This window comes from Physeter macrocephalus, chromosome 18, assembly GCF_002837175.3.
Source record: "Physeter macrocephalus isolate SW-GA chromosome 18, ASM283717v5, whole genome shotgun sequence".
Taxonomy (NCBI): Eukaryota; Metazoa; Chordata; class Mammalia; order Artiodactyla; family Physeteridae; genus Physeter; species Physeter macrocephalus.
Window position 1 is genome coordinate 100,034,826 of NC_041231.1, and position 23,851 is coordinate 100,058,676.

At 42.4% G+C, this 23,851-nt stretch overlaps 1 protein-coding gene across 1 annotated transcript in view; it reads left to right on the plus strand.

Annotated features, from left to right (window-relative positions):
• The window catches only part of ADTRP (androgen dependent TFPI regulating protein), an 89,646-nt gene extending 69,116 nt beyond the window's left edge, over window positions 1-20,530 (plus strand). The window contains exons 6-7 of the mRNA XM_055079945.1: window positions 4,555-4,706; window positions 19,467-20,530. Of these exons, the coding sequence (XP_054935920.1) occupies window positions 4,555-4,706; window positions 19,467-19,501 (187 nt within the window). The 3' untranslated portion in view covers window positions 19,502-20,530. The remainder of the gene's footprint in view (window positions 1-4,554; window positions 4,707-19,466) is intronic.
• Window positions 20,531-23,851: the final 3,321 nt, after the last annotated feature.

Consider the following 23,851-nt stretch of genomic DNA (forward strand, 5'->3'; position numbering starts at 1 on the left):
GTAGTGGGCAAGTGAAAAGGAAACATCAAGGATAATTCTCAGAATTTTCAGCTGCTGGATTGGGAAGATGGTGATCCCATTAATGTGAGCATCCAATCAGCTACAATTTGGAAGGCTACTGGTTACACTTTCCAGTTTTCAGAGGCTGCGGTGCTCTTGGTGGGTCAGGCAGCTGAGACCTGTCTATAGAAGCCACAGCTAACAGCAGTTAAAAGGAACCACAGATGCTGGTAGTGCCACCCAAACAGCCGTTTATTTAAAAAATAAAGAAGCTGCCATGTTCCTAGCACTCGGGAAACAGATGCACATAACAGATAAAATCCCAGTCCTTACAGAGCTTCCAGAAGCTCTGGAGAAAGACAGTCAAATATGCAACAAGGGTAAATTCACGGTAGGGGAAGCACAGAACAACCTGACCAAATGTGGGTCGTGGGAAGAATGGTCAGGAAATTTTTTTCTGGAGAAATTAACTTTTAAGCTGAAATTCAAAGCATGAGTAAGATTCAGCCAGGGACAGAGCAAGAAGTATGTCCTAGGAAGGGTAAAGGCAGAGGTGTTCCAAGTAGAGACAGTAGCCTGGGTGAAGACCAGAAGCCGTAGAGCTGGGTTCATTCAAGAAACAGAAAGGGTTATTAGACTGCAGATCTGAGGGTGGATGCGTGGATGGATGGGCAGGGCAGGGCCAGGGAGGCCAGGGGAAGGAGCTTGGGTATCTTCCTAAAGCAACGTGGATCCACTGGAAGCAGGGGAGCACCAGTGAAGAGATTTTTTTCTTTTAGAGGGATTATTGGGTTACTGCATTGTGGCAAGTGGATTGATGTGAGGAAGGAAGTCCAGTGAGTAGACAATTATAGAAACCTATAGGAGATGAAGGAGCCTGGACTGAGATCATGAAATGAGTGCACTGCAGAAATATTTAAATATGATTCCATGGGATCATATATGGCAGCTAGGGAAGAGCTGACATTGACTGAGATGGAGGACAAGGACAGTTCAGCTGCACACGTGCTGAGTGCCTTTCCCTCTCTCCCTCCCTCCCTTCTTTTGCCCCACCCCCTCCTTCCTTCTCCCCTTCCCTCTCTCTCTCTCTCTCTCTCTCCCCTTTTAACATATACTCCAGAAGCCATAAAGAGGTGATAGCACCTGACCATGACTATCTCTGCACTCAGGCCTCTCTGCTGACCGCCCTTCATTAAATGACTGCAATCATGCCTCACGCTCTAATTGTATTTGCATTAATTTTCCCACTGTCAGTTAACACACCTACAACTTTCTTTGCACCTTCTCTGTGAAAGTGCAGACTTCATTAGCTTACTTCAGGAACTTTCCTTTACAAACCGTACGCTGGAGGAAACAAAAATGAAGTAAATAAACAGAAACTTTCCAGGCTTCTAGAGGAATGTCCTTATTTGTAGACTATCTTATTATAAATGTGCATGGAAACTAGCAAGCCCTAATTTCAAGTAGATAAAGAAAACAAAGTGAACTAATTAATGCAACCCATTTGGAGTGTATTTAGATCTCCTTGCTGACCCCAAACTCCTGGCCTTAGCTACTTGAGGATATTTACTTTCTGTCCCTTATACTTCCTCCGGCCTGTCATGAGAGACAGCCATGCAGGAAAGAAGTGCTGTGGATATCCTTCTAAAGTGCATCCATGGATGCACATCTCACAGAATTCTAATATTAGTAACAATGATAACAATTATTACTTGTTTTCAATCTAGTGCAGTTTTGAGTACATGAGAGGAGCATCTAGACAAGTCTGGGGCAGCAGAGTGATACCAGCAGGGCCAGGACTAGGGCCCAAGGGACAATACTACACACGCAGACCCCTGAGACTGATGCCTCCTTAAATTTTCTTTTTTAGTGGGGTAAAATACACATAACATAAAATTTACAATTTTTAAGTATACAGTTTAGTGGCATTAAGGACATTAACATTGTTGTGCAGCCATCACCACTATCTTTCTCCAGAATGTTTTTCTTCCCAAACTCCCCATTTCCCCCTTCCCCCCAGCTCCATTCTACTCTGTCTCTATGAATTTGATGACTCTAAGTACTTCATATAAGTGAAATCATACAGTATTTGTCCTTTTGTGACTGGCTTATTTTATCTAACATAATATCCTCAAGTTTCATTCAAGTTATAGCATATGTCAGGATTTCCTTCCTTTTTTTTTTTTTTTTTTTTTTTAAATTTATTTTTGGCTGCGTTGGGTCTTTGTTGCTGTGCATGGGTTTTCTCTAGTTGCGGCGAGCGGGGGCTACTCTTCGTTGAGGTGTGCTGGCTTCTCTTGCTGCTGAGCACAGGCTCTAGGCGCACAGGCTTCAGTAGTTGCAGCATGCGGGCTCAGGAGTTGTGGCACGCAGGTCCTAGAGCACAGGCTCAGTAGTTGTGGCGCACGGGCTTAGTTGCTCCGTGGCACGTGGAATCTTCCCAGACCAGGGCTTGAACCCGTGTCCCCTGCATTGGCAGGCGATTCTTAACCACTGCGCCACCAGGGAAGTCCCAGGATTTCCTTCCTTTTAAAGGTTGCATAATATTCCATTGTGTGTGTGTGTGTACCACATTTTATTTATCTGTTCGTCCTTAAATGGACACTTGGGTTGCTCCCATATTTTAACTACTGTGAATAATGCTGCTATGAACATGAGAGTACAAATATCTCTTTGAGTCTTTGCTTTTAATTCTTTGGAGTATGTACCCAGAAATGGAATTGCTGGATCATATGGTAATTCTAGGTTTAATTTTTTGAGGAACTGCTATACTGTTTTCCACAGCGGTTACACCATCTTACATTCCTACCAACAGTGCACAGGGGTTCCAGTTTCTCCACACCCTCTTCAACACTTGATATTCTCTGGGGGTTTTTTGATAGAAGATACCCTAATAGGTGTGAAGTGGTATCTCATTATAGTTTTGATTCACATTTCCCTAATGATTAGTGACACTGAGTATCTTTCTGTGTGTTTTTGGCCATTTGTATATCCTCTTCATAGAAATGTCTCTTCACGTCCTGTGTCCATTTATAATTGGATTGTTTATTTTTTGTTGTTGAGTTCTAGGAGTTCTTTATATATTCTGGATAATAATCCCATATCAGATGCATGATTTGCAAATATTTTTCCCATTCTATAAGTTGCCTTTTTATTCTGTTGACTGTGCCCTTTGATGCATAGAGATGACTTCTTAAATTTTATGCCACAGGTGCCTCCCTTGCCTCACCCTAGTCCTGGCCCTGATGTTAGCCCCTCTCTTCCAACAAAGCATTTGACAAACTTAAAGTATCTGAAACAACCAAGATTGCACTTGGGTTCTGAAAGTTTAATTAAGCACAGAATTTCATTCTTCCATCTGAACTCCTTTGACAACCTGGGATATCCAAATATGAACGTTGTTTCTGAAGCATAACCTAGGCTATCCTAATTTTTACAAGAGATGAATAGCCTCAAAGAAAGATTGCTGAGGCGACACCCACGGTGTATTCCCTCAGAGGAGAGAAGCTTTTAAACTCTTATAAAATGATTACAATCTGCCAGGCACTGTTCTAGGTAATTGACATGTGCTAAATTAACTCCCTTAATCTTTACAATAGCCTTATAAGCTGTATGCTGTTTGTACCCCTACTTTATACATGAGGGTAGGGGGAGAGAAAAGTTGAATAAATTAGTGAAGGTAACACAGCCAGTAGGTAGCACAACTAGGATTCGAATCACAGAAGCCTGGTTCCATATTCCGTACTCTTAACCGATTATAAACTGTAGCTGATACATCATCTTCCCCGTATTTAATTTTAAAAGTTATTTCAGACTTTGGCATCTTCCGGTGCAGTTTGTTTCCAGCAAACGGCATTTTTAGGCTTCACTTAGACATTGTGGCTCCTCTCCTAGCATTTCTTTTCCTTCTCTTGGCTGACAGAAATGATTTATATTCTAGCCTCACATGAGCAAGATCTGAGCCTCCTGTAGATCCATCTATTCCTACTTAATACTCTATCCGTGGCTATTTCCACGAGCTGAAATCTAGGCCCGCAATTAAACCCCAGGTCTACTGTATTATAGTAATAATGCTCAATCTCTGCCTCTCCTACCCCAACAGGCTTGGAGAGCTAATGGAAAGCTATACTTAACTCTTAGGCACAGAAAAGCAAACCCCACTTGTCTGGCTGAGAGTTGAGCAAATGGGCACTATCTTAGCAAGTTCAGTGTCTCAGCAGGTCATGTCTTTCAGGGAAAGAAAGAATTCATGTTCTTATACGTTTTGTTTGGTTAACGATGTGTTCAGTGTTCTCCCATATTCTTTTACCATCATTGAATTTTAATGGATTAGGTAAAATAGCCAAGCCCAGCGCCTGAAACAGAATGTCTCAATGAATCAGTCTATTTATCCAGAAAATACTCAATTCTGTAGGTTCGGGAAACACCTCGGCTGTTAAATGTCCCCTGTGGTTTCTTTTCCTCTGCCTGGACTCCAGAACCCCAATGATCTTGAAGAGACTATGGCTCTTTTCCCCTGCTATCCTAATCATTGTGATTTGTCATTTTCTGCAGGGTTCTATGGATCTACTCTGAGACGGGTACATGGGTGTATCCCGTGTTTGCCAAACTCAGCCCAGTGGGTCTAGCAGCCTTCTTCTCTCTCAGCTACGTCTTTAGCGTCGGCATCTACCTATTTGGAGAGAAGCTCAACCACTGGAAATGGGGTCAGTTCATTTCTCTCTTACCTACAGAAACACTTCTTCGTTATGCTCTCTTGACTCCTCCTGGAAACAGAAGGAGAAACCAGTAGAGCAGAAGGCAGTGATGTTTGACGCCTTTGTCCAAAGCAGGCAAAGGAAAAGCCTGGGGGAAGTTCATACTTTCTCAAAGGACCCCATCAAATTATCTCCCCTCCTCCTCCAAACAACACCTCATTGAGCTTTAAGGCTAAAAATCATCTTGTTTAGAGAGCTTAGGACCCAGACAGCACGGGTATCACCAACCCCTGCCTGAAGAAACGGACTCAAGGTCTCTCCCTCCCGTAAGTGAGGACTTGAGGTTCACAAGTTATTAAATGCCAAGAATTCCTCTTTGAAAGAAGTGGATCCAGATGACCCACTTAGCTCTTCACCCTCAGCAGTGCCTTCCCTGATGTGTTCCCATCCCTCTCTCATGAGGTTGCTTCCCAACATTTAGTAAAGTGTTCACCAGGTAGAATCACACCCTGTGCTTGAGACTGAAATTCTCACTTGGGGTTTTAGGCAATGTGAATATGCCAGTAAGCTAAGCTATCTAATTATAGGTAGGCAGAACCATGTTGCTTCTTCATAGAAAAGAAAGCAATCTTAACTTAGTTGCTTTCAAAGTGGAAGATTTTATTCTCTCCCTGCTTCCCCTACTGCCCTCACCCCCAGAATATTTCCTGTCGGAAAAGTAACCACCAAAAAGTCAGGTTGCAAAATAGCCAGGATTTTTTACCTATCCAAGGAGAAGTGCAGGAACTCCACTCTGATTTTGTATGTAAGGAAGGCAAGAGTCACACACAGTCCCCCACATCACACACCCACATGCCATTCTGTTCTATTAAAATAGAAGTGGCATCTTCCGCCCAATCTATGAACTGGTGTGAAAACATAAGCCTGTGTATGCAAAAAAAACGACAGTTTCAGAAGGTTCAGTACAAGAGTCTGTATTTCTGAGAGGAGACTGAGACCCTGGAGAAATAAGCATGCAACTTGGCTTTTTCACATATTTTCTGCTCTTGGAGAATTTAACTGGTTGAGAAAGCCTCAGAGGCAATATCCTCCTTGAAAGCAAACACTTAAAAAATGGAATACTAAAAATGACTCAAAAAATCAGGATTTCAAATCACAGGAAATTATCCAGAAAAAAAATGTGTTGACATTTCAGATGTGCTGACATCTAATTCTAACTAGTTTTGGCTCCTTGAAGTTCTGGGTAGATTGTTGATGCCGCCCCCAAGTCTATATTAAAAAAAAAAAAAAAAAGAAAGAAAGCAAGACACTAATCCATTTAACACTTGGCAGAAAATGCGCAGAGAAAAAAAGTGATTACTCAGTGCCTAGAGAACAATAACTTTTTAAATCAATACTATTTTCAACACAAAGCTCTTTTGAATAAGCCTCATTGTTTAAGTGCTATATCCAATTCTCCACTACCGGTGAATCCCAATGAGCAAACAGGCTGCTGCCATCAACATGCAGACCCTCATTTGCGCCAGGCATATGTGAATGTTCATGTGAACGACGGACGCTGCCGTCAGTGGCTATGTGTCTCTCTCCTCTTTCTAGATGTTTAACTCCTTAAGAATAGAATAGGTAAAAAGTTCTATACAGCATCCGAATAGGATCATAAATGTGTTAAATTCTGAACTGATCTTAATTATAGATGGTTAAATAAGAAATTAAAAAGAGAAATTAGATCATTTAAAATTCCAGTGGCAGTGAACACTTAAATCACCTAAAACCAAACAGAGCTATATACGTGAACACATTTTCCCATGTCCTATTCCGCTGAAAGCGCAGTAAGGCTTCCCTCATCAGATGAAAATCCAGGCCCTTGGAATGGCACACTGTGACCCAGTCCCTGCCTTGACTCTTTACTCTCCTTCTTCTAAACTTGTGCCCCAGCAGCACGGAACCGCTTGTTTTCCCTACACATTGATGTTTCTCACCTCCATGGGCTCTCTCACTTCCCCCGGTCTTTGCCTGTCTCACACCCACTCATTCATTTCAACTCACCTCTTCTAGGAAGCCTCCCCTGGTCTGCCCCGAGATTTGTTTTTACACTAGACCCTGAGTTTCTTAAGGGGTAGAAGTATGTCTTATCCATCTTTGAATCCCCCATTTCCATTAGCTTCCCCAATATTAAACGGATCAATCAACACAAATAGACAATATTCAAGGCCTCTTCTCCCTAGGCATTAAATGGGACTTTGTGCAAAGTTGTTCTGGAGACAGTGGTCAAGGAGTGACTCTACTGGTTGGAGAGTGAAGTCTTGGACAGGGAGTTCAAGGAGCATAGGAGGGTATGACAATGGTACACTGGTTAGAGAGTTGTCGAAAAAGGGATGAAAATTAGGGCAGGCAATACAAAACAGGAGAAGAGCGTCGGAACAGGAATCAAGAAAACTAGGATATGTCCTTCACCCGGCCACAAACCAACCATGTATCCTGTATTAATGCACTTCAGCTCCTCGCCGATGAGACGACCTGTAAGAAAGACAGTTGCACATCTCAGTTTGCCTGGGACAGCCCTGGTTAATGCCTGCTGTGCCAGTGTGAATAGACTTTTACATTGCCTAGGCTTGGACAACACATTGTGCGGTCCCTCTGTCTCTGAGTCCCTCTCTCAACCCTCTGTTCTGGATCTATGGAAACATGTAAGTGGCCACCTACTCTGTCCAAATGCAGGGCTAATTCTACTTTCTCACCTTTTCCCACAGCCTGAGCTTCCTTGGATGAGAGCAGAAATTCAAAGGAGTGCTTTAGTGATGCAGTGGGCGGCCGTGGTTTGGAGAAAAGTTCTGTGCCTGATTGCCTGGGTTCCCACCTGGGGCTTACCACTTATAGACCTGTTTCACTGGGCGAGGCACACAATGTCTTCATGTTCCAGCTTTCTCTTACACATCATGGAGACAGTATTAGTACCCTCCTCATGGGATTCTGGAGGATCATAAATGCCTTGGGAAGTGTCAACTGCCAGGTATAGGGTCTGGCACACAGGGTTAGTCACTACTGCTGTTAATTTCATTCTTTCCAAGGAAAAATCAGTAACCTTCTTTTCTGATGTGGATATTCCAATCATCGCCTTCAACTTCATGCATAAATTACCAGTTTCCCCAGCTGAAGGTGATTAAAAGCAACAAACACCTAACTGAATGCAAACTGACAGAGATGATGTAGTCCCTGAAGAACTTACACAGTGAAATTGGAGGTTAGGCTAATTGAGATTAGAACTGATCAGAATCTCTGCTTCTGAAATTTCTCAGCCACAGTGTGGCCTGGTTGGGAGTCACCAGCCAACTAACCAAGTGATCAAGAAGTATCAGTCAAGACCCAGGTAATATGCAAGTATCTCTCTAGCAGTAATGCTCGATCTTGACTGCACATTACAAAATCACTAGGGGAACTTTAAGAATACTAACTCCCAGGTCCACCCCAGACCAATTAAATCTATCTATGGAGACGGGGACTCAGCACTGGTATTTTTAAAAGCTTCCCGGTTATTTTAATTTGCAGTCAGGGTCAAGAACCACTGTCACAGAACAGCGCTTCTCAAACTTGTATGTGCCTGCAAATCTTGTTAAAATTAGGATCTTGTTAAAATGTAGATTCTCATTCAGTAGATCTGGAGGACAGCGTGGGAGTCTGCCCTTCCAACATGTGCCCCAGAGAGACTGACGCTGCTGGTCTGAGAGCAAGGCCCTACGTGCCACAGGACCCTGGACTCCTTTCAGTTTAAATAGTTATGTCTACAAGCATCCTTGTCCAATGCGGTGTTCTCCCAAGTCAGCTGCTTGGCTGAGAAGGGTGTTGGAAATGATGGTCACATCTACCCACTTTCTACCTCCTCGTGTATCATGTCAGTGGGTGAAAATGAAGAAGAGATTGAGAAGGGCAATCATAAGGAGTGATACCAGGAATCAAATGTAAACTTGGAAAGTGTGTGACATTCTCCAGGGGTATACAGATGCAGAGAGCTGACTCTGTGTGCCAGAGAGACAACTGTTGTCAAGCCCTCAGGAAGGTCCTGCTGGCCTTCAAAAAGCTCTCAAGAGGTTCCAGAGGGCCACCCTGCTTGACTTGTCACCATCTCATTTCCTGACCTGTGCTAGCTTTTCTGTGTCATGGAACAGAAGGGTGGACAAGCACTGAGTCAATTACTGGGACCAGATACCCACCAGGAAAGAGTCAGTTTCTACTTTTCAGGCAGAGCTAGGTGAAACACTGATTTCAAACAATGATGGAAGCTGGCAGGGGGAAGCAGTCTTTGGTAGATCACTGAAAACTTGGCTCACCATGTCTGAGCATCTAGGGATACTCCAGACAGATTATTTCCACTCTGAATGGGAGAAAGGGGCTGTCAGGGGGTCCTAGTATAGGCCTCCTTCTCTGCCACTTAACTACTTAATTTTCTCTTTTTTTTTTTTTCCTTCTTGACAAGACATAAGGATGCCGACACCGGGACACAAGTCCATCAGAAAGAGAAACCCAATCTACAAGATATACCAGGCACTGAAAGGGGCTAAGTGCCTCCAGGACAAAATGGAGGGCCTCTTATATGTAGGTGTAGCTGGAGAGGCAGTCAGCTTACCTGTGGCCCACGGCCCCTCTCCTTACATTCACTGAGGGATATATGCCAGGGGTATCCTTTGTCAGGGCCCAAGACCACAGATCCTTTTCACCCAGGACAGTTTATAAGCTGAAAATTCCAATCTGGCCAAGTGACCTTGTGACAGTGCCTTGGACAGAATGATATTAAACCCTTCCTTTAATACTATTTCCTATAGATCAGATTTATTTAAAGGCGATTTTATTGTTGAAAGCTGCTTAGAGGCCATCTAGTTTACCTCCTTAGTTTTACCCATGAAGAAATTTATTATAAGTTCTGTCTATCTTGCATGTTGTCCCTAATCATTTCATAAAAAAAAATTTTATCATGAGTTGACTCCACGTGTATTTATAAAGCATGGCCTCACTGGGCACCATTTAGTCCATTAGAAAAATACATCTCCTTTTTGTATTTCTTGTCCTAACTTCATCTCCCTGAGCTCAAAGAGAGCCCACTAGGGATGATTGCTTCCCCCTCTTCCTCAGCCTCTCTCCCCACTAGGGCTTCTCCAGCCAGCTCTCAACCCCATCCCCTCCTACTGCCTCTGCACTGTCACTTGTACTCACGTTCTTATACTCAACTACATTCAAATCTGGTACTCACTTGTACTCACTGTGTTCAAATCTCATTCTTCTAACACCTCATATCCCCCCCCACAATCTGCCTTCTCACCCTTTTCCAAGCCAAGCCTCTAAAACCAGGCAAATGTTCTTCAAATTTTCAGTTCGAAGTCTAGCAGTAGCTTTTGTGATGGTAGATACATAGGTGTAAATCTTTTTTTTTAATAGTGTGCTTTTACTTATCCTGTGTTCCAGCTATTGGACTAATAAGGTATATAATTACATATGTATCCATAGTGACGTTGACTGAAGGAATGGTTTCCCTACCACGCCAGCAGAAAATGTTTGAATCTTGCACGAGATGAACATTAAATGTTTGGCCTAAAATACCTCTACTCCTTGGTACCAACATAGGATAAAGAAAGGACTAAAATAATCCAGGGTGGGAGGAGATCAAAATGGTGTAGTAGGGCGACACTGGGCTCACCTTCCCTCATGAACACATCAAAACTACAACTGCATATAGAGCTTCTCTCACTGAAATTGACCTGGGGACTAGCAGAATAGCTATTCTACAGCCAAGGCTGTAAAGAAAGATCCACACGGAGTTGAGTAGGAAGGGAGGAGAAGCGATCTGGTCAGCACCCGCACCGCTGGTGGGGGACACAAGAGGAGGAGGGGGCTATCACAAGCTAAGGGATCCTCCCTGGGGAACGAGGGGTGCGAGCCATGTATTAGGCACCTCAGCCCTTGGGTCTGACATGGGGAAGACGAGCCCCCTTGGCTGGCTTGAAAACCAGTGGGATTTACTAATAAGGCTGTAAGAAACCGAGACTGCACTCTTGCAGAGCACACGCACAGATCTGCTTACTCCCCGTGACAGCAAAGAGGCAGCTGATTGAAAAATGCCTAGGGACCGTCCCAGTGTGTCCCCCAGCCTGCACCAGGCTCCTGCTCCAGCCCCTCTTGCTCCAGCACTGCTCACCACTAAGGCAGAGGCTGCCACTGCCCACGAGAATGTGCACACTTGGAGGGAACGGAGCTGGCTTGGACCCTGGCCCTGCCTCTGACCAGGGTAGAGGCAACCATTACCAGCTCACGAATCCCTGCCCACACTCCGGATGGAGAGTGCCATCGCTGGAGCACAGATCTCTGTGCACACTTGGGGGAGGAGGGGAGGGGTCGGCTCAGTGGCAATGGCACTAACCCCTCCAGCCCTGACCCAGCCTCTAACTGAGGGCACACACTGGGGAAAAGGTAAAACCAGCACAGGAGTGCGGCCCCAAGACCCCAGGCCCTGACCTTGTCCCAAACCAAGATGGAGACTGCCATCGTACCCAAGAGAAACCCAGCTCCCTCAGGACTCCTGCTCCAGCCCCTCCGCCCTCACCCCCACCCCCAACAGAGCAGTGACAGTCATGGAGCACAGCAGCAGCCCTGGCTTGCACCTGGCTCTGGCTCTAGCCTCTCCAACTCCAGGCCTACCTCCCACCAAGGCAGTGGCTACCAGCACACCCTGGGGGAAGATGCAGATCATGCTCACCTCAAATCCAGCTCTCCCACCACAGCCACTGGGCTCACACAGACTGCACAGGAATGGTCCCACACGAGGACATGACATCAAGACTAGGACAGGCAACTGTTTCACCTGATTTTACACAGACGAAGAAAGTTAAACAAAATGGGAGGACAAAATGAAACAGGAAAAAAATACCTGAAAAAATGCTAATGAAACAGAGAGAAATAATTTATCTGACAGAGAGTACAAAGAAATAGTAATGAAAATATTAACTGAACTGGGGAAAAGAATAGATGAACACGATGAGAATTCAACAAAGAACTAGAAAATACAGGAAAGAACCAGTCAGAGTTGAAGAATGCAATAACTGAAATGAAAAATACACTAGATGGCATGAACAGGCGATTAGGTGATATAGAACAAGGCATAAGCAATCTGAAAGACAGAATAATGGAAGTCACCCAATCAGAACAGCAAAAAGGAAAACAAATTTTAAAAAATGAGAATGGTCTAAGGGACCTCTGGCACAACATCAATCGTACTAACATTTGACTTATAGGGTTCCCAAAAGGAGAAGAGAGAGAAAAAAGGGTAGAAAATGTATTTGATAAAACTGTGACTCAAAACTTCCCAAACCTGAAGAAGGAAACAGATATCCAGGTACAAGAAGCACAGAGAGTTCCAAACAAGATGAACTCAAAGAGACCCACACCAAGACATAATCATAATTAAAATGGCAAAAGTTAAAGATAAAAAGAGTATTCTAAAGGTGGCAAGAGAAAAACAGAGAGTCACATACAAGGGAACCCCCATAAGGCTATCAACTGCTTTTGCAGCAGAAACTTTGCAGGCTAGAATGGAGTGGCATGATGTAGATAAAGTGCTGAAAGGAAAAAACTTAACAACCTGGGATACTCCTCCCAGCAAGTTTATCATTCAGAACTGAAGGAGAGATAAAGAGTTTCTCAGACAAGCAAAAACTAACATTCATCAATACTAAACCAATCTTACAAGAAGTGTTAAGGAGTCTTTAAATGAAAATGAAAAGGAAATGAAAATGAAAATGAAATTTCTATCAAGAGATAGAAATTATAGCAAGGGGAAAATCCTACTAGTAAAGACAAATATATTGTAAAGACTGTGGATCAACCACTGAAATAAGCTCGTATGGAGGTTAAAAGACAAAAATGTAAAATCAACTGTAACTACAATAAACAGGTAAGGGACAGACATGAAGATGTAAAATATTACCACAAAAATACAAAACATGGGGGGAGGGAGAAAAAATGTAGACCTTTTAGAATGTGTTTGAACTTAAAGGACTACCAGTTTAAAATAAATAGGTATAGTTATAGATCAATATATATGAACTGCATGATAACCACAAGTCAAAAAACTACAATATATATACAGAAACTAGAAAGGAACATAAACATAACATTAAAGAAAATCATCAAATCACAAGGGAAGAGACCATAAGAAGAAGAAAAGAACTACAAAAACAATCAGAAAACACATAACAAAATGGCATTAAGTACATACCTATTAACAATCACTTTAAATAAAAATGCACTAAATGCTCCAATCAAAAGACACAGGGTGGCTGACTGAATAAAAAAACATGCTGCCTACAGGAGACTCACTTGAGAGCTAAGGACACAGAGACTGCAAGTTAGGGGATGGAAAAAGATATTGCATGCAAATGGAAATGAACAGAAAGCTGGGGTAGCAATGCTCATATCAGACAAAGTAGACTTTAAAACAAAGTCTGTAATAAAAGACAAAGAAGAGCATTACATAATGATAAAGGGATCAATACAAGAAGAAGCTATAATGTTCATAAACATATATGCATCTAGTATAGGAGCACCTAAATTTATAAAGCAAATATTAACAGGCATAAAAAGAGAAACTGACAATAATACAATAATAGGGGACTTCAACACCCCACGTACATCAATGGACAGATCATCCAGAAAGAAAATTAATGAGGAAACAGTAGACTTCAGTGACACATTAGAGTAGTTGGACTTATAACTACAGGACATTCCATCCAAAAAAGCAGAATACACGTTCTTTTTAAGTGCACATAGAGTGTACTCCAGGATAGATCACATTCCAGGCCACAAAACAAGTCTCAAAAAAATTTAAGAGGATAGAAATTGTATCAAGCATCCTTTCTGACCACAGCAGTATGACACTAGAAACCAATTAGAGGAAGAAAACTTAGAAAAACACAAACACATGGAGGCTAAACAACATGCTGCTGAAAAACCAAGGGGTCAACAAAAAAATTGAAGACGATATCAGAAAATGCCTCGAGACAAATGAAAATAAAAACACAACTTTCCAAAATCTATGGGACACAGCAAAAGCAGTCCTAAGAGGAAAGTTAACAGTGATACAGGCATACCTCAAGAAACAAACAAACAAAAAACCTCAAACAACCTAATCTACCATCTGAAGGGATCAGACAAAGAACAAAAAGCCAAAAATCAGCAGAAGGAAGGAAATAATAAAGATCAGAGAGAAAATAAAATAGATTAAAAATAGAAAAGATCGATAAAACCAAAAGATGGTTTTTTGAAAAGATAAACAAAATTTATAAGCTTTTAGCTAGGCTCATCAAGAAAAAAAGAAAGGACCCAAACAAAATAAGAAACGAAAGCGGAGAAATAACAAACTATATCACAGAGATACAAAAAACCAGAAGAAATCACTACAAACAGTTGTATGCCAACAAATTGGACAATGTAGAAGAAACGGATAAATTCCTAGAAACATACAATCTTCCAAGACAAAATCAGGAAGAAACAGATCATCTGAACAGACCGATTACTAGTACTGTAATTGAATCAGTAATCAAAATACTCCCAAAACAAACAAAAGTCCAGGACTGGACAACTTTACAGGGGAATTCTACCAAACATATAAACAAGAGTTAATACCTATCCTTCTCAAACTATTCCAGAAAATTGAAGAGGAGGGAACACTCCCAAATTCATTCTATGAGGCCACCATTACTCTGATACCAAAACTAGACAAAGACACTACACACAAAGAAAATTACAGGCCAATATTCCTGATAAATATAGACACAAAAACTCTCAACAAAATATTAGCAAACTGAATTCAAAAACATATACAAAGGATCATACACCATAATCAAGTGGGATTTATTCCAGGGATGCAAGAATGATTCAATATCTGCAGATCAATCAATGTGATATACCACATTAACAAAATGAAGGATGAAAATCACATGATATTCTCAATAGACGCAAAAAAAAGCATCTGACAAAATTCAACACTCATTCACAATAAAAACGCTCAACAAAGTTGGTACAGAGGGAACATATCTCAACATAATAAAGGCCCACAGCTAACATCATATGCAACAGTGAAAAGCAAAGTTTTTCCTCTACAATCAGGATCAAGACAAGGATGCCCACTCTCACCATTTCTATTTAACATAGTATTGGAAGTCCTAGCCACAGCACTCAGACAAGAAAAAGATTAAAAGGCATTCAGATTGGAATGGAAGAAGTCAAACTGTTACTATTTGCAGATGACATGATACTATATATAGAAAACACTACAGTCTCCACCAGAAAAAAACCTATTAGAACAAATAAATGAATTCACTAAAGTTTCAGGATACAAGATTAATACAGAAATCTGTTGCTTTTCTGTACACTAATAATGAACTATCGGACAGAGAAAGTAAGAAATCATCCCATTTACAATCACATCAAAAACAATAAAATATCTAGGAATAAACTCACCCAGTGAAATGAAAGACCTATACCCTAGAAACATAAGACACTGATAAAAGAAACTGAAGATGATACTATTAAATGGAAAGATTCTGTGTTCATGGACTAATATTGTTAAAATGTCCACACTGCCCAAAGCAATCTACAGATTCAATACAATCCCTGTCGAACCACTCACATGACATTTTCACAGAACTAGAACAAAAATTACCAAAATTTGTATGGAAGAACAAAAGTCCCTGAAAAGCCAAAGTAATCGTTGAGAAAAAAGAACAAATCTGGAAGCATCATGCTCCCAGACTTCAGACTATACTACAAAGCTACAGTCATCAGAACAGTATGATACTGGCACAAAAACAGACACACAGATCAATGGAACAGAATAAAGAGCCCAGAAATAAGCCCATGCACATATGGCCAATTAATCTACAACAAAGGAGAGAAAAATATATAGCGGGAAAAAGACAGTCTCTTCAGTAAGTGGTGTTGGGAAAACTGGACAGGTATATGTGAAAGAATGAAATTAGAACATTTTCTCACACTGTACAGAAAAATAAATTCAAAATGGATTAAAGACCTAAATGTAAGACCGGAAACCATAAAATTCCTAGAAGAAAACACAGGCAGTACATTCCTTGACATAAATCTTAGCAATATTTGTTTTGGATCTGTCTCCTCAGGCAAGAGAAACAAAAGCAAAAATAAATAAATAAGACTACATCAAATTAAACTTGAAAGCTTTTGCACAGTGAAGGAAACCAACAACAACATGAAAAGACAACCTACTGAATGAGAGAAGATATTTTCAAATGATATGTCTGATAACAGGTTAATATCCAAAATATTAAAGAGCTCAGATGACTCAATATCAAGAAAACAAAGAATCCAATTAAAAAATGGGCAGAAGACCTGAATAGACTTTTTTCCAAAGAAGTCATACAGATGGCCAACCAGCACATGAAAAGATGCTCAGCATCACTAATCATCAGGGAAATGCTGCTAATCAAAACCATAGTGAGCGGGCTTCCCTGGTGGCACAGTGGTTGCGCGTCCGCCTGCCGATGCAGGGGAACCGGGTTCGCGCCCCGGTCTGGGAGGATCCCACGTGCCCATAGTGAGATATCACCTCATGCCTTTTAGAACAGCTATTATTGTCAAAAAGACAAATAATAATAAATGCTGGCAAGGATGGAGAGAAAAGGCAACCCTAGTACACACTGGTGGGAATGTAAATTGGTTCCTCAAAAAATTAAAAATAGAACTACCATATGACCCAGCAATTCCACTCCTAGGTATACATCCAAAGAAAAGGAAAACACTAATTTGAAAAGATACATGCACCCCAAAATTTATAGAAGCACTATTTACAATAGCCAAGATATGGAAGCAACCTAAGTGTCCATCATCAGACGAACGGATAAAGAAGATAACATATGAATATTACGCAGCCAGAGAAAAGAATGAAATTTTGCCATTTACAGCAACATGGATGGACCTGGAGGGAATTACACTTAGTGAAGTAAGTCAGACAAAGAAAGACAAATACTGTATGTTTTTACTTATATGTGGAATCTGAAAAATAAAACAAACGAATGACTATAACAACAGAAAACAGAAAGAGACTCATAGATACAGAGGACAAACTAGTGGTTACCAATGGGGAGAGGAGTAGAGGGAGGGGCAGGATAGGGGCAGGGGATTAAGAGGTACAAACTACTAGGTATAAAATAAATAATATAGGGACTTCCCTGGTGGTCCAGTGGTTAAGACTCCATGCTCCTATGCAGGGGGCAGAAGTTCGATCCCTGGTGGGGAACTAAGATCCCAGGTACCATGCAGCAAGGGCTAAAAAAATAAGTCAGACAAAGAAAGACAAATACTGTATGTTTTTACTTATATGTGGAATCTGAAAAATAAAACGAATGACTATAATAAAACAGAAAAAGACTCATAGATACACAAAACAAACTAGTGGTTACCAGTGGGGAAAGGGGTGGGGGAGGAGAAAGATAGGGGAAGGAGATTAAGAGGTACAAACTACTATGTATAAAATAAATAAGATACAAGGATGTAGTGTACAGCACAGGAAATATAACCAATATTTCATAATAATTTTGAGTGAAGTATAATCTATAAAAATATTGAATCACTATATTGTGTACCTAAAACTAATATAACATTGTAAATCAAATATACTTCAGTAAAACAAAAACTAAAACAAACGAAATCAGGGTGGACCTAACCCCCTAACCACCAACTAGGAGGTGTTCCACCGGGAAAGACTCGCTTCAATGAGGAAAAGAGTGATGACAAGGAACATTATTTCTCAACCAGTTTGAAATCCATTTTGTGAACTCTGGGTAAGATAATATGCTCTATTACGAAGTCAACACTTCCCTCATCTCCAGCCATGCACTGTGGAAACACGGTCAGAGATAAATTCTGAAGACTCAGAGAAGTCTAGAGACTGCTCAGCCTCATAAGAATTTAGGACTAAGGAACCATCCCCACCTGCTAGAAACAAAAAGAAAAATGTGATTTCTGTGATAGTCACACTGTGTAAGTCTCTACAGACTGAAATGACTGTTAGAGCTCCACACAGAGACACATCTGGGGATGGTGCCTTCTCTAGCACACGGGCGGGCGTGTGGGAATTTCTCGGTGCTCTATCTGGCTTCATGGTGTTGCACAGGGGAGACCCCGATCCACTGGAAGGGGCCACGTGCCCTCCTCCCCCAGGCGAGCTTCCCACCAGCGCTTGGCTCCTGATGCTTCCCTCTAAGCCACCGTGTTCTGTTGTGCTTCTTAACTGGAGCAGGAATCTCCAATCCTTGGAACCCTGGGTTGAAGAAGTGAGGTTCTGATTACAGTCAGATTCGAAGTGTTGAGGGTTGGTAACGACATGATAAACAAAGTTTTAGGTGCCCTCGGAGTGACCACAGAGGGAACGACTTTGAGAAGTTTATACTGACCAAGCTCTTGAACACAGGAGAATTAATGTGTTATTTATCTGAAAACTGATTCATTAAAGGCCCTAAGTGTATGCTTCAGAAAAGAGAAGATACTGTGTTTGTCCTTATAGACCTAATGTAGAGAAGACCTAACTGGGGACAAATGAAAAACAAGTGGAAGCATAAATGAAAAGAACACAAAGCATGTAGAGCTGGATAAATCAGCTAGGCTTCACTGGAGTGACTGGATATAGTATGGATTGATGAGGAGTAGAAGAAAGGAGAGGACTGTGCCTAAAAATGTTGAGAGACATGAATTCAAGTGTGGCCACGAGGGCTGTGTGGTTAGGAGCTGTCTGCCCTAGAAATTCAGTGTGACGAGGGGGCCGCAGGAGCACTTAAAGTCATCAGTCACTAAAGCCTCTGAGAAGGGGAGTTCCAGCAAATAGAGTTATAAGATATTTAAAATTTACTATTAAAGATATAACTGATGGAGGGGGCAGGGTGTGAAGCATAAAGCATGGCACTGAGAGCTGACATTGCTATGGTGATACCGGGCCAGAAGTAACAGGGCTCTAACTTCCAGAATGGATGAGAAGAGGCTGAGCTGCAAAAAGACTGCATTTGGCAACAGACAGGAAGGACAATGAGTTAATGATGTTTTCAAAGTTTCAAAGTTTATGTAAAGATTTGTGATCATTAAATATGGAGGTACCCATGGTTGGCTAAATGGAAGTCATTCTAGAAATCTAATGCTACAATTAGGTTGGTAACTAGTAATTCCTAATTAGTAATAAGCTTATTACTTATTACAATTAGTAATAAGCTAACTAAAAACTAAATCAATATGCCAGTACTTTTCTACCCAGGCCAATAAGCTGATTTGGTGAGAGGTCACAGAATGGCCCCTAGTTAGGTGAATATCCATTCTTCTCTTTCCTCTCTCATTTGATGCGGTCTGTTCATCTCCATCTGCAAAGTCTCAAAGTTTGCTGATGAACTGTGTGCAGCCTACAAACACATGGCCAAGAGCAACAGCCATCAGTGGTTCACAGGACATATTCAGAGCCACGCGATAGGAAGTGCACTGCTGGTCAGCTCGCTGGCTGTGAGCCAGGCACCAAGTAGGACAGCAAGATGTCCCTTCTTGCCCTTGCGGCGGTGCTGGTGGTTTTCCAGAACTCTTTAAAATACATCATCTTGCCTTCGGAAAAGCTTCCTCAGCTTTCCACTGTCCCAAGTCAGGGTGAATGTCCACCCACACAAGAACACCCATTAGGGAAACCCTGAAGGCTAAGGTCTCTTTCTGTTCTTGTTTGTGCAGGTGACACGATGCAGCCAAGGAAGAAGAGCAAGTGATTAGACACTATTTTCCAAGAACTAAGGAAGAAGAAAACAGGAGAATTTTTTTCATCTTTTTTTCTTCCTGGTGCAGGGAGGTGGTGGAGCAACATAGGAAGGTAAAAAGGACAGGGAATGATATTTAAATTTAATAAGAGAGTTATGAAGGTAGCTGAATTTGAGGACTCTTGCTTTTTAAAAACTTTTACTGGACACACCCAAAACAATTCCTGCTGTCACAGAATTTGTTACATCCGTCTGACCTCTGTGGAGGATGGTCTGTGGTCAACATCTGGCCAAAAGCCAAAGAAACTCACGTAAATGTGGTGTTAGAGAATGTTTAGAGAGAGAAAGGAACTTAGGATCATCCAAACTATTCACTTTACAGAGGAGGATGCTGAGGACCTAGATAAGAAGTTACCTGCATGAGGCCAAAGAATTAGCGTCAGAACCAAAATAAAAGCTTTTGTCTCCCATATCTTCTAACTGCCAGTCCTGGGCCATTTTTGAATAATCCCAATTTTCCTAAAAAGAGGCACTTTCATAAGCTAGTTATTTTCATGGATTTCTCATCTATTTTTTTCTCAGTCTAAATGGAAATGTAGGGAGATGGCTGCTTCTGAAGTTGTCTGTCTACCTAGTATAATAGCAAATTAACTGGGGCAATGAGAAAATAAGTTATTAAAAATATTGGTAGCGCTTCCCTGGTGGCGCAGTGGTTGCGAGTCCGCCTGCCGATGCGGGGGACACGGGTTCGTGCCCCGGTCCGGGAGGATCCCACATGCCACGGAGCGGCTGGGCCCGTGAGCCATGGCCGCTGAGCCTGCGTGTCCGGAGCCTGTGCTCAGCAACGGGAGAGGCCACAACAGTGAGAGGCCCGCGTACCGCAAAAAAAAAAAAAATTGGTAAACCTGTCCCTCTTGTGAGCAAGCATTTGGGGCAGGTAAACATTGAACACGGTGATATTGTCAAAATCTCTTCCATTGGTACACTGATTAATTTGTCAAATAAATGTACATTTTACTTGGGGAATAATCTGGATGGGAAGTGATATGATTATGATGACTGCTGAGACTGCTTTAAGTACAAAGCACTTTGCTGCGTTAGTTTATGGTTTAACAAAGCTGACCGTCAGATGATTAACAAGCACGTTCATGAACCCTGCTTTAATTTTCCTAGGGGATTTTTCTGGGTCTTTATTTACAGACACATTTTGTAAAGAACACAAATGACTAGTGGTAGGTAAACATGTTCAGGTCCATCGATGGGTCAACAGGCCCATGTGGGTTGGGTGTGGGCACCAGAGTAAATTGTACTTGGGTTTTCCAACCTAACATCATAGAGGAGAAATCTGGTTGAAAGGGACACCAAGGGCAGGCTGATAGGGTTAGAGACGAGAGCAGACTATCCCAACAGGGCAGGTAGTCCAAGGGAAGACTAGGACAGGCACCAAGAAAACTGCTTGAAACCTACTCCTCTACAGTTATACAAATATGAGCCTCAAGTCTTTTTGGATTAAGCTGGGAACACCACCTCTTTTCCCACACCTGCTGCTTCTTGACTGCTCCTAGCACCTGTCTCAGCAGGAGCCCAGAAGCAGTTGTCACAGAGGAAATTCTCCAAATGTGAAGCCCGCAGGGGATCACCCAAATTTTCCGCACCCCAAAGATGACTCGGGCTGCATGCTTCTCGGAGTCATAGTAAGCTCTTGGCTGCGATGAGCCTGCAGATTTCTATTTGTGGTTTCACTGTCCCCAGGACCAAATTAAACTGTGATTTCTGCATGACTGGCCACTGTGCAATATCTATTCCAACACCAGAAATACCTCAGAACCATTCCCCATTGAGTGTATATGTAAGCACGCCGGGCTTCCTTGGTGCTGGTGTAGCTTAAGAAAGGAGAAGCAACAAAACACCTGTAATGGGCTTCCCTGGTGGCGCAGTGGTTGAGAGTCCGCCTGCCAATGCAGGGGACACGGGTTCGTGCCCCGGTCCGGGAGGATCCCACATGCCGCGGAGCGGCTGGGCCCGCGAGCCATGGCCGCTGAGCCTGCGCGTCCGGAGCCTGTGCTCTGCAACGGCAGAGGCCACAATGGTGAGAGGCCCGTGTAACGCCAAAAACAAAAAACAAAACAAAAACAAAAACAAAACACCTGTAATGAACACTGACTAAACATTCATTAAAAGGGAGACAGTATTAGCTGCCTACATAAGGCTGTGTTTGGCCCTTAGTGGTTAGAAAACAACAATACAAACCAAATGATGAGAAAACCAGCAATAATACTTGTACAGTGTCATGTAATTTAGAGCCACTCTCACCTCCATGACCTCATTTTATCTTCACAAAAGTCTTAAAAGTAGAAAATATATTATGTCCTCATTTTACAAATGAGCAAACTGAGTTTCTGATGTTGGTGTGCTGTAAATGTTTAAAATCCAACTCTCTGGAAAAAAGAAAACTTTAAGGCCCTGATTTATAGTTTGCCCATTGCCATGGTGTAAACACTCCAACACGACCTTTTTCAAGCTACCAACATGTCACTGAACGCAGAGTTGGGAAGAGAGACGCAGAACCACTGAATCCCTGTGAGCCTGTCCAAACTCTCTCCAGCACACCACTGGGTTCAGAGAAAGGGAAGAAACCGATCCAAGGTCACACAGACGGCTGATTTCCAAGCCCACCTTCCTTCCTCTTTAGTACAGAACAAAGCAGGAACTGAGCATCTGGAAGCCTTTATTTGAAAAAGCAAAAATGTGTGTACATCTGCAAGGTTACACAAAAGAAGGGGTTAGGGACCCCAACTTGGTGGAAACTCTCACCCATACAGGCAGGGGGAGGAGCTACACTACTGCTTCATAGACTGGTCCATACCTGTGCTTATATTCTGGAGTTGCTATCTCACATGTGACACCGATTTTGAGTTTGGGGAGAAGACTCACCTTGTTTGCCTAAACAATACATTAGCCCCATGCTCCCTGCAAATGGGTCATACATTTCTCAAGCTATTTTTGGGTCCCCTGCACCTACTCGCTTGCAATACTTGTCATAACAGGAAGTCAGTTTCACATACCGTAATCCTCAAACACGCTGCGCCTGCACAAGAGGAGTGTGAGGCGGGGCAAGGAAAGAGTGGGGAGGCTGGGCCTCCCAGAAGGCTGCCTGGATGAGCACTGAACCCATCCCAAGTCTGGGTATCCCCCCTCCGAGGGCACAAGTGTCAGCAACCAGAATCCATATCCAGATATTATTTTCCATTCTCAGGCAGTTGGTGGTTCCTTTTTTTTTTAATAAAGCATTTGAGTAGGCAGCAAAGCCAGTCAGAACTGTTTATTTATAGCTGTGGATTTTCAATGCTGTATAAATTAGAAATCATTGCTGAATGAGGCCCGCGCCCACTCACACACCCGGGGCCGCTATCTATGAGTCCTTTCACACAGTTTGACTGTACACAGTCTAAAATGGGAGAAAATGACATGCTCCAAGTCAAATGAAGGAGTCACAGCTAAACTGCAAAGCAGAAAACCAGCAATTATTTTTCTTCAGCACAATATGGGGAGTACGACAGGTGCAATTATCCAATATTATTTAACAGCACTGCTTTGTGGTGTAGGGAGAAAATAAAGGTTTCTGTGTCTTGGAGAGAAAAAAAAAAAAAAAAAAAAGAGAGAAAGAACCAGGCTCTGGCTCCTGTTTCTGTGGATTAAGCTGTGTAATGTAAATTGAAACTGGCCTGGATTCCAAAAAGGGAAGAAACACCTGGCTCCCTTGCCCTGGCTCCCTGGCAGCTCACCACTTGCATCATCAGGGACTTTTGAGAAAGGCCCCTCTCCTTGGGGAGCCTGAACATCCTTCTCAGAGGCAGTGGCTCCAGGTAAGACTGTGTGGAAGGCTGAGCTTCCTGAGCCCCTGTCCCTTAGAGGGAAACCATCTCCTGCGATGACTCCCCCTCCCTCAACTGAATTAAGATACAGTAAAAGAGAAGGCAGCCCACGTGAATAATTTTCCTTCCCTTAATCAGATCTCCCCCGCTTTCGTCCTTCAGCACATTTTTATTCCTACTCCCAAGCCTTTCCTTTATTGGTCATCCTACCTGGAAAGACCTCTCTTCTTCCAGCTACTATCAAATAAGTTGCCCTTCATGGCTTCTGGCCCTATTTGAGTGCCACTTCCCAGTTCTCCTAAAAAATTTTCTCTTACTGGTCCAGGGCATTTGGCTCTTCCTCCTCTAAACTCCCATAGCAGGCCACATCCGCCCCACACAGCCTTCTATTGCCCTCTTCACCTCTCCCTCTTGGCTTCTGTGTCCATAACAATGCGGAATGCTGAAAAGAACACAGGCATCAGAACCAGACCAGATCTGAATTTAA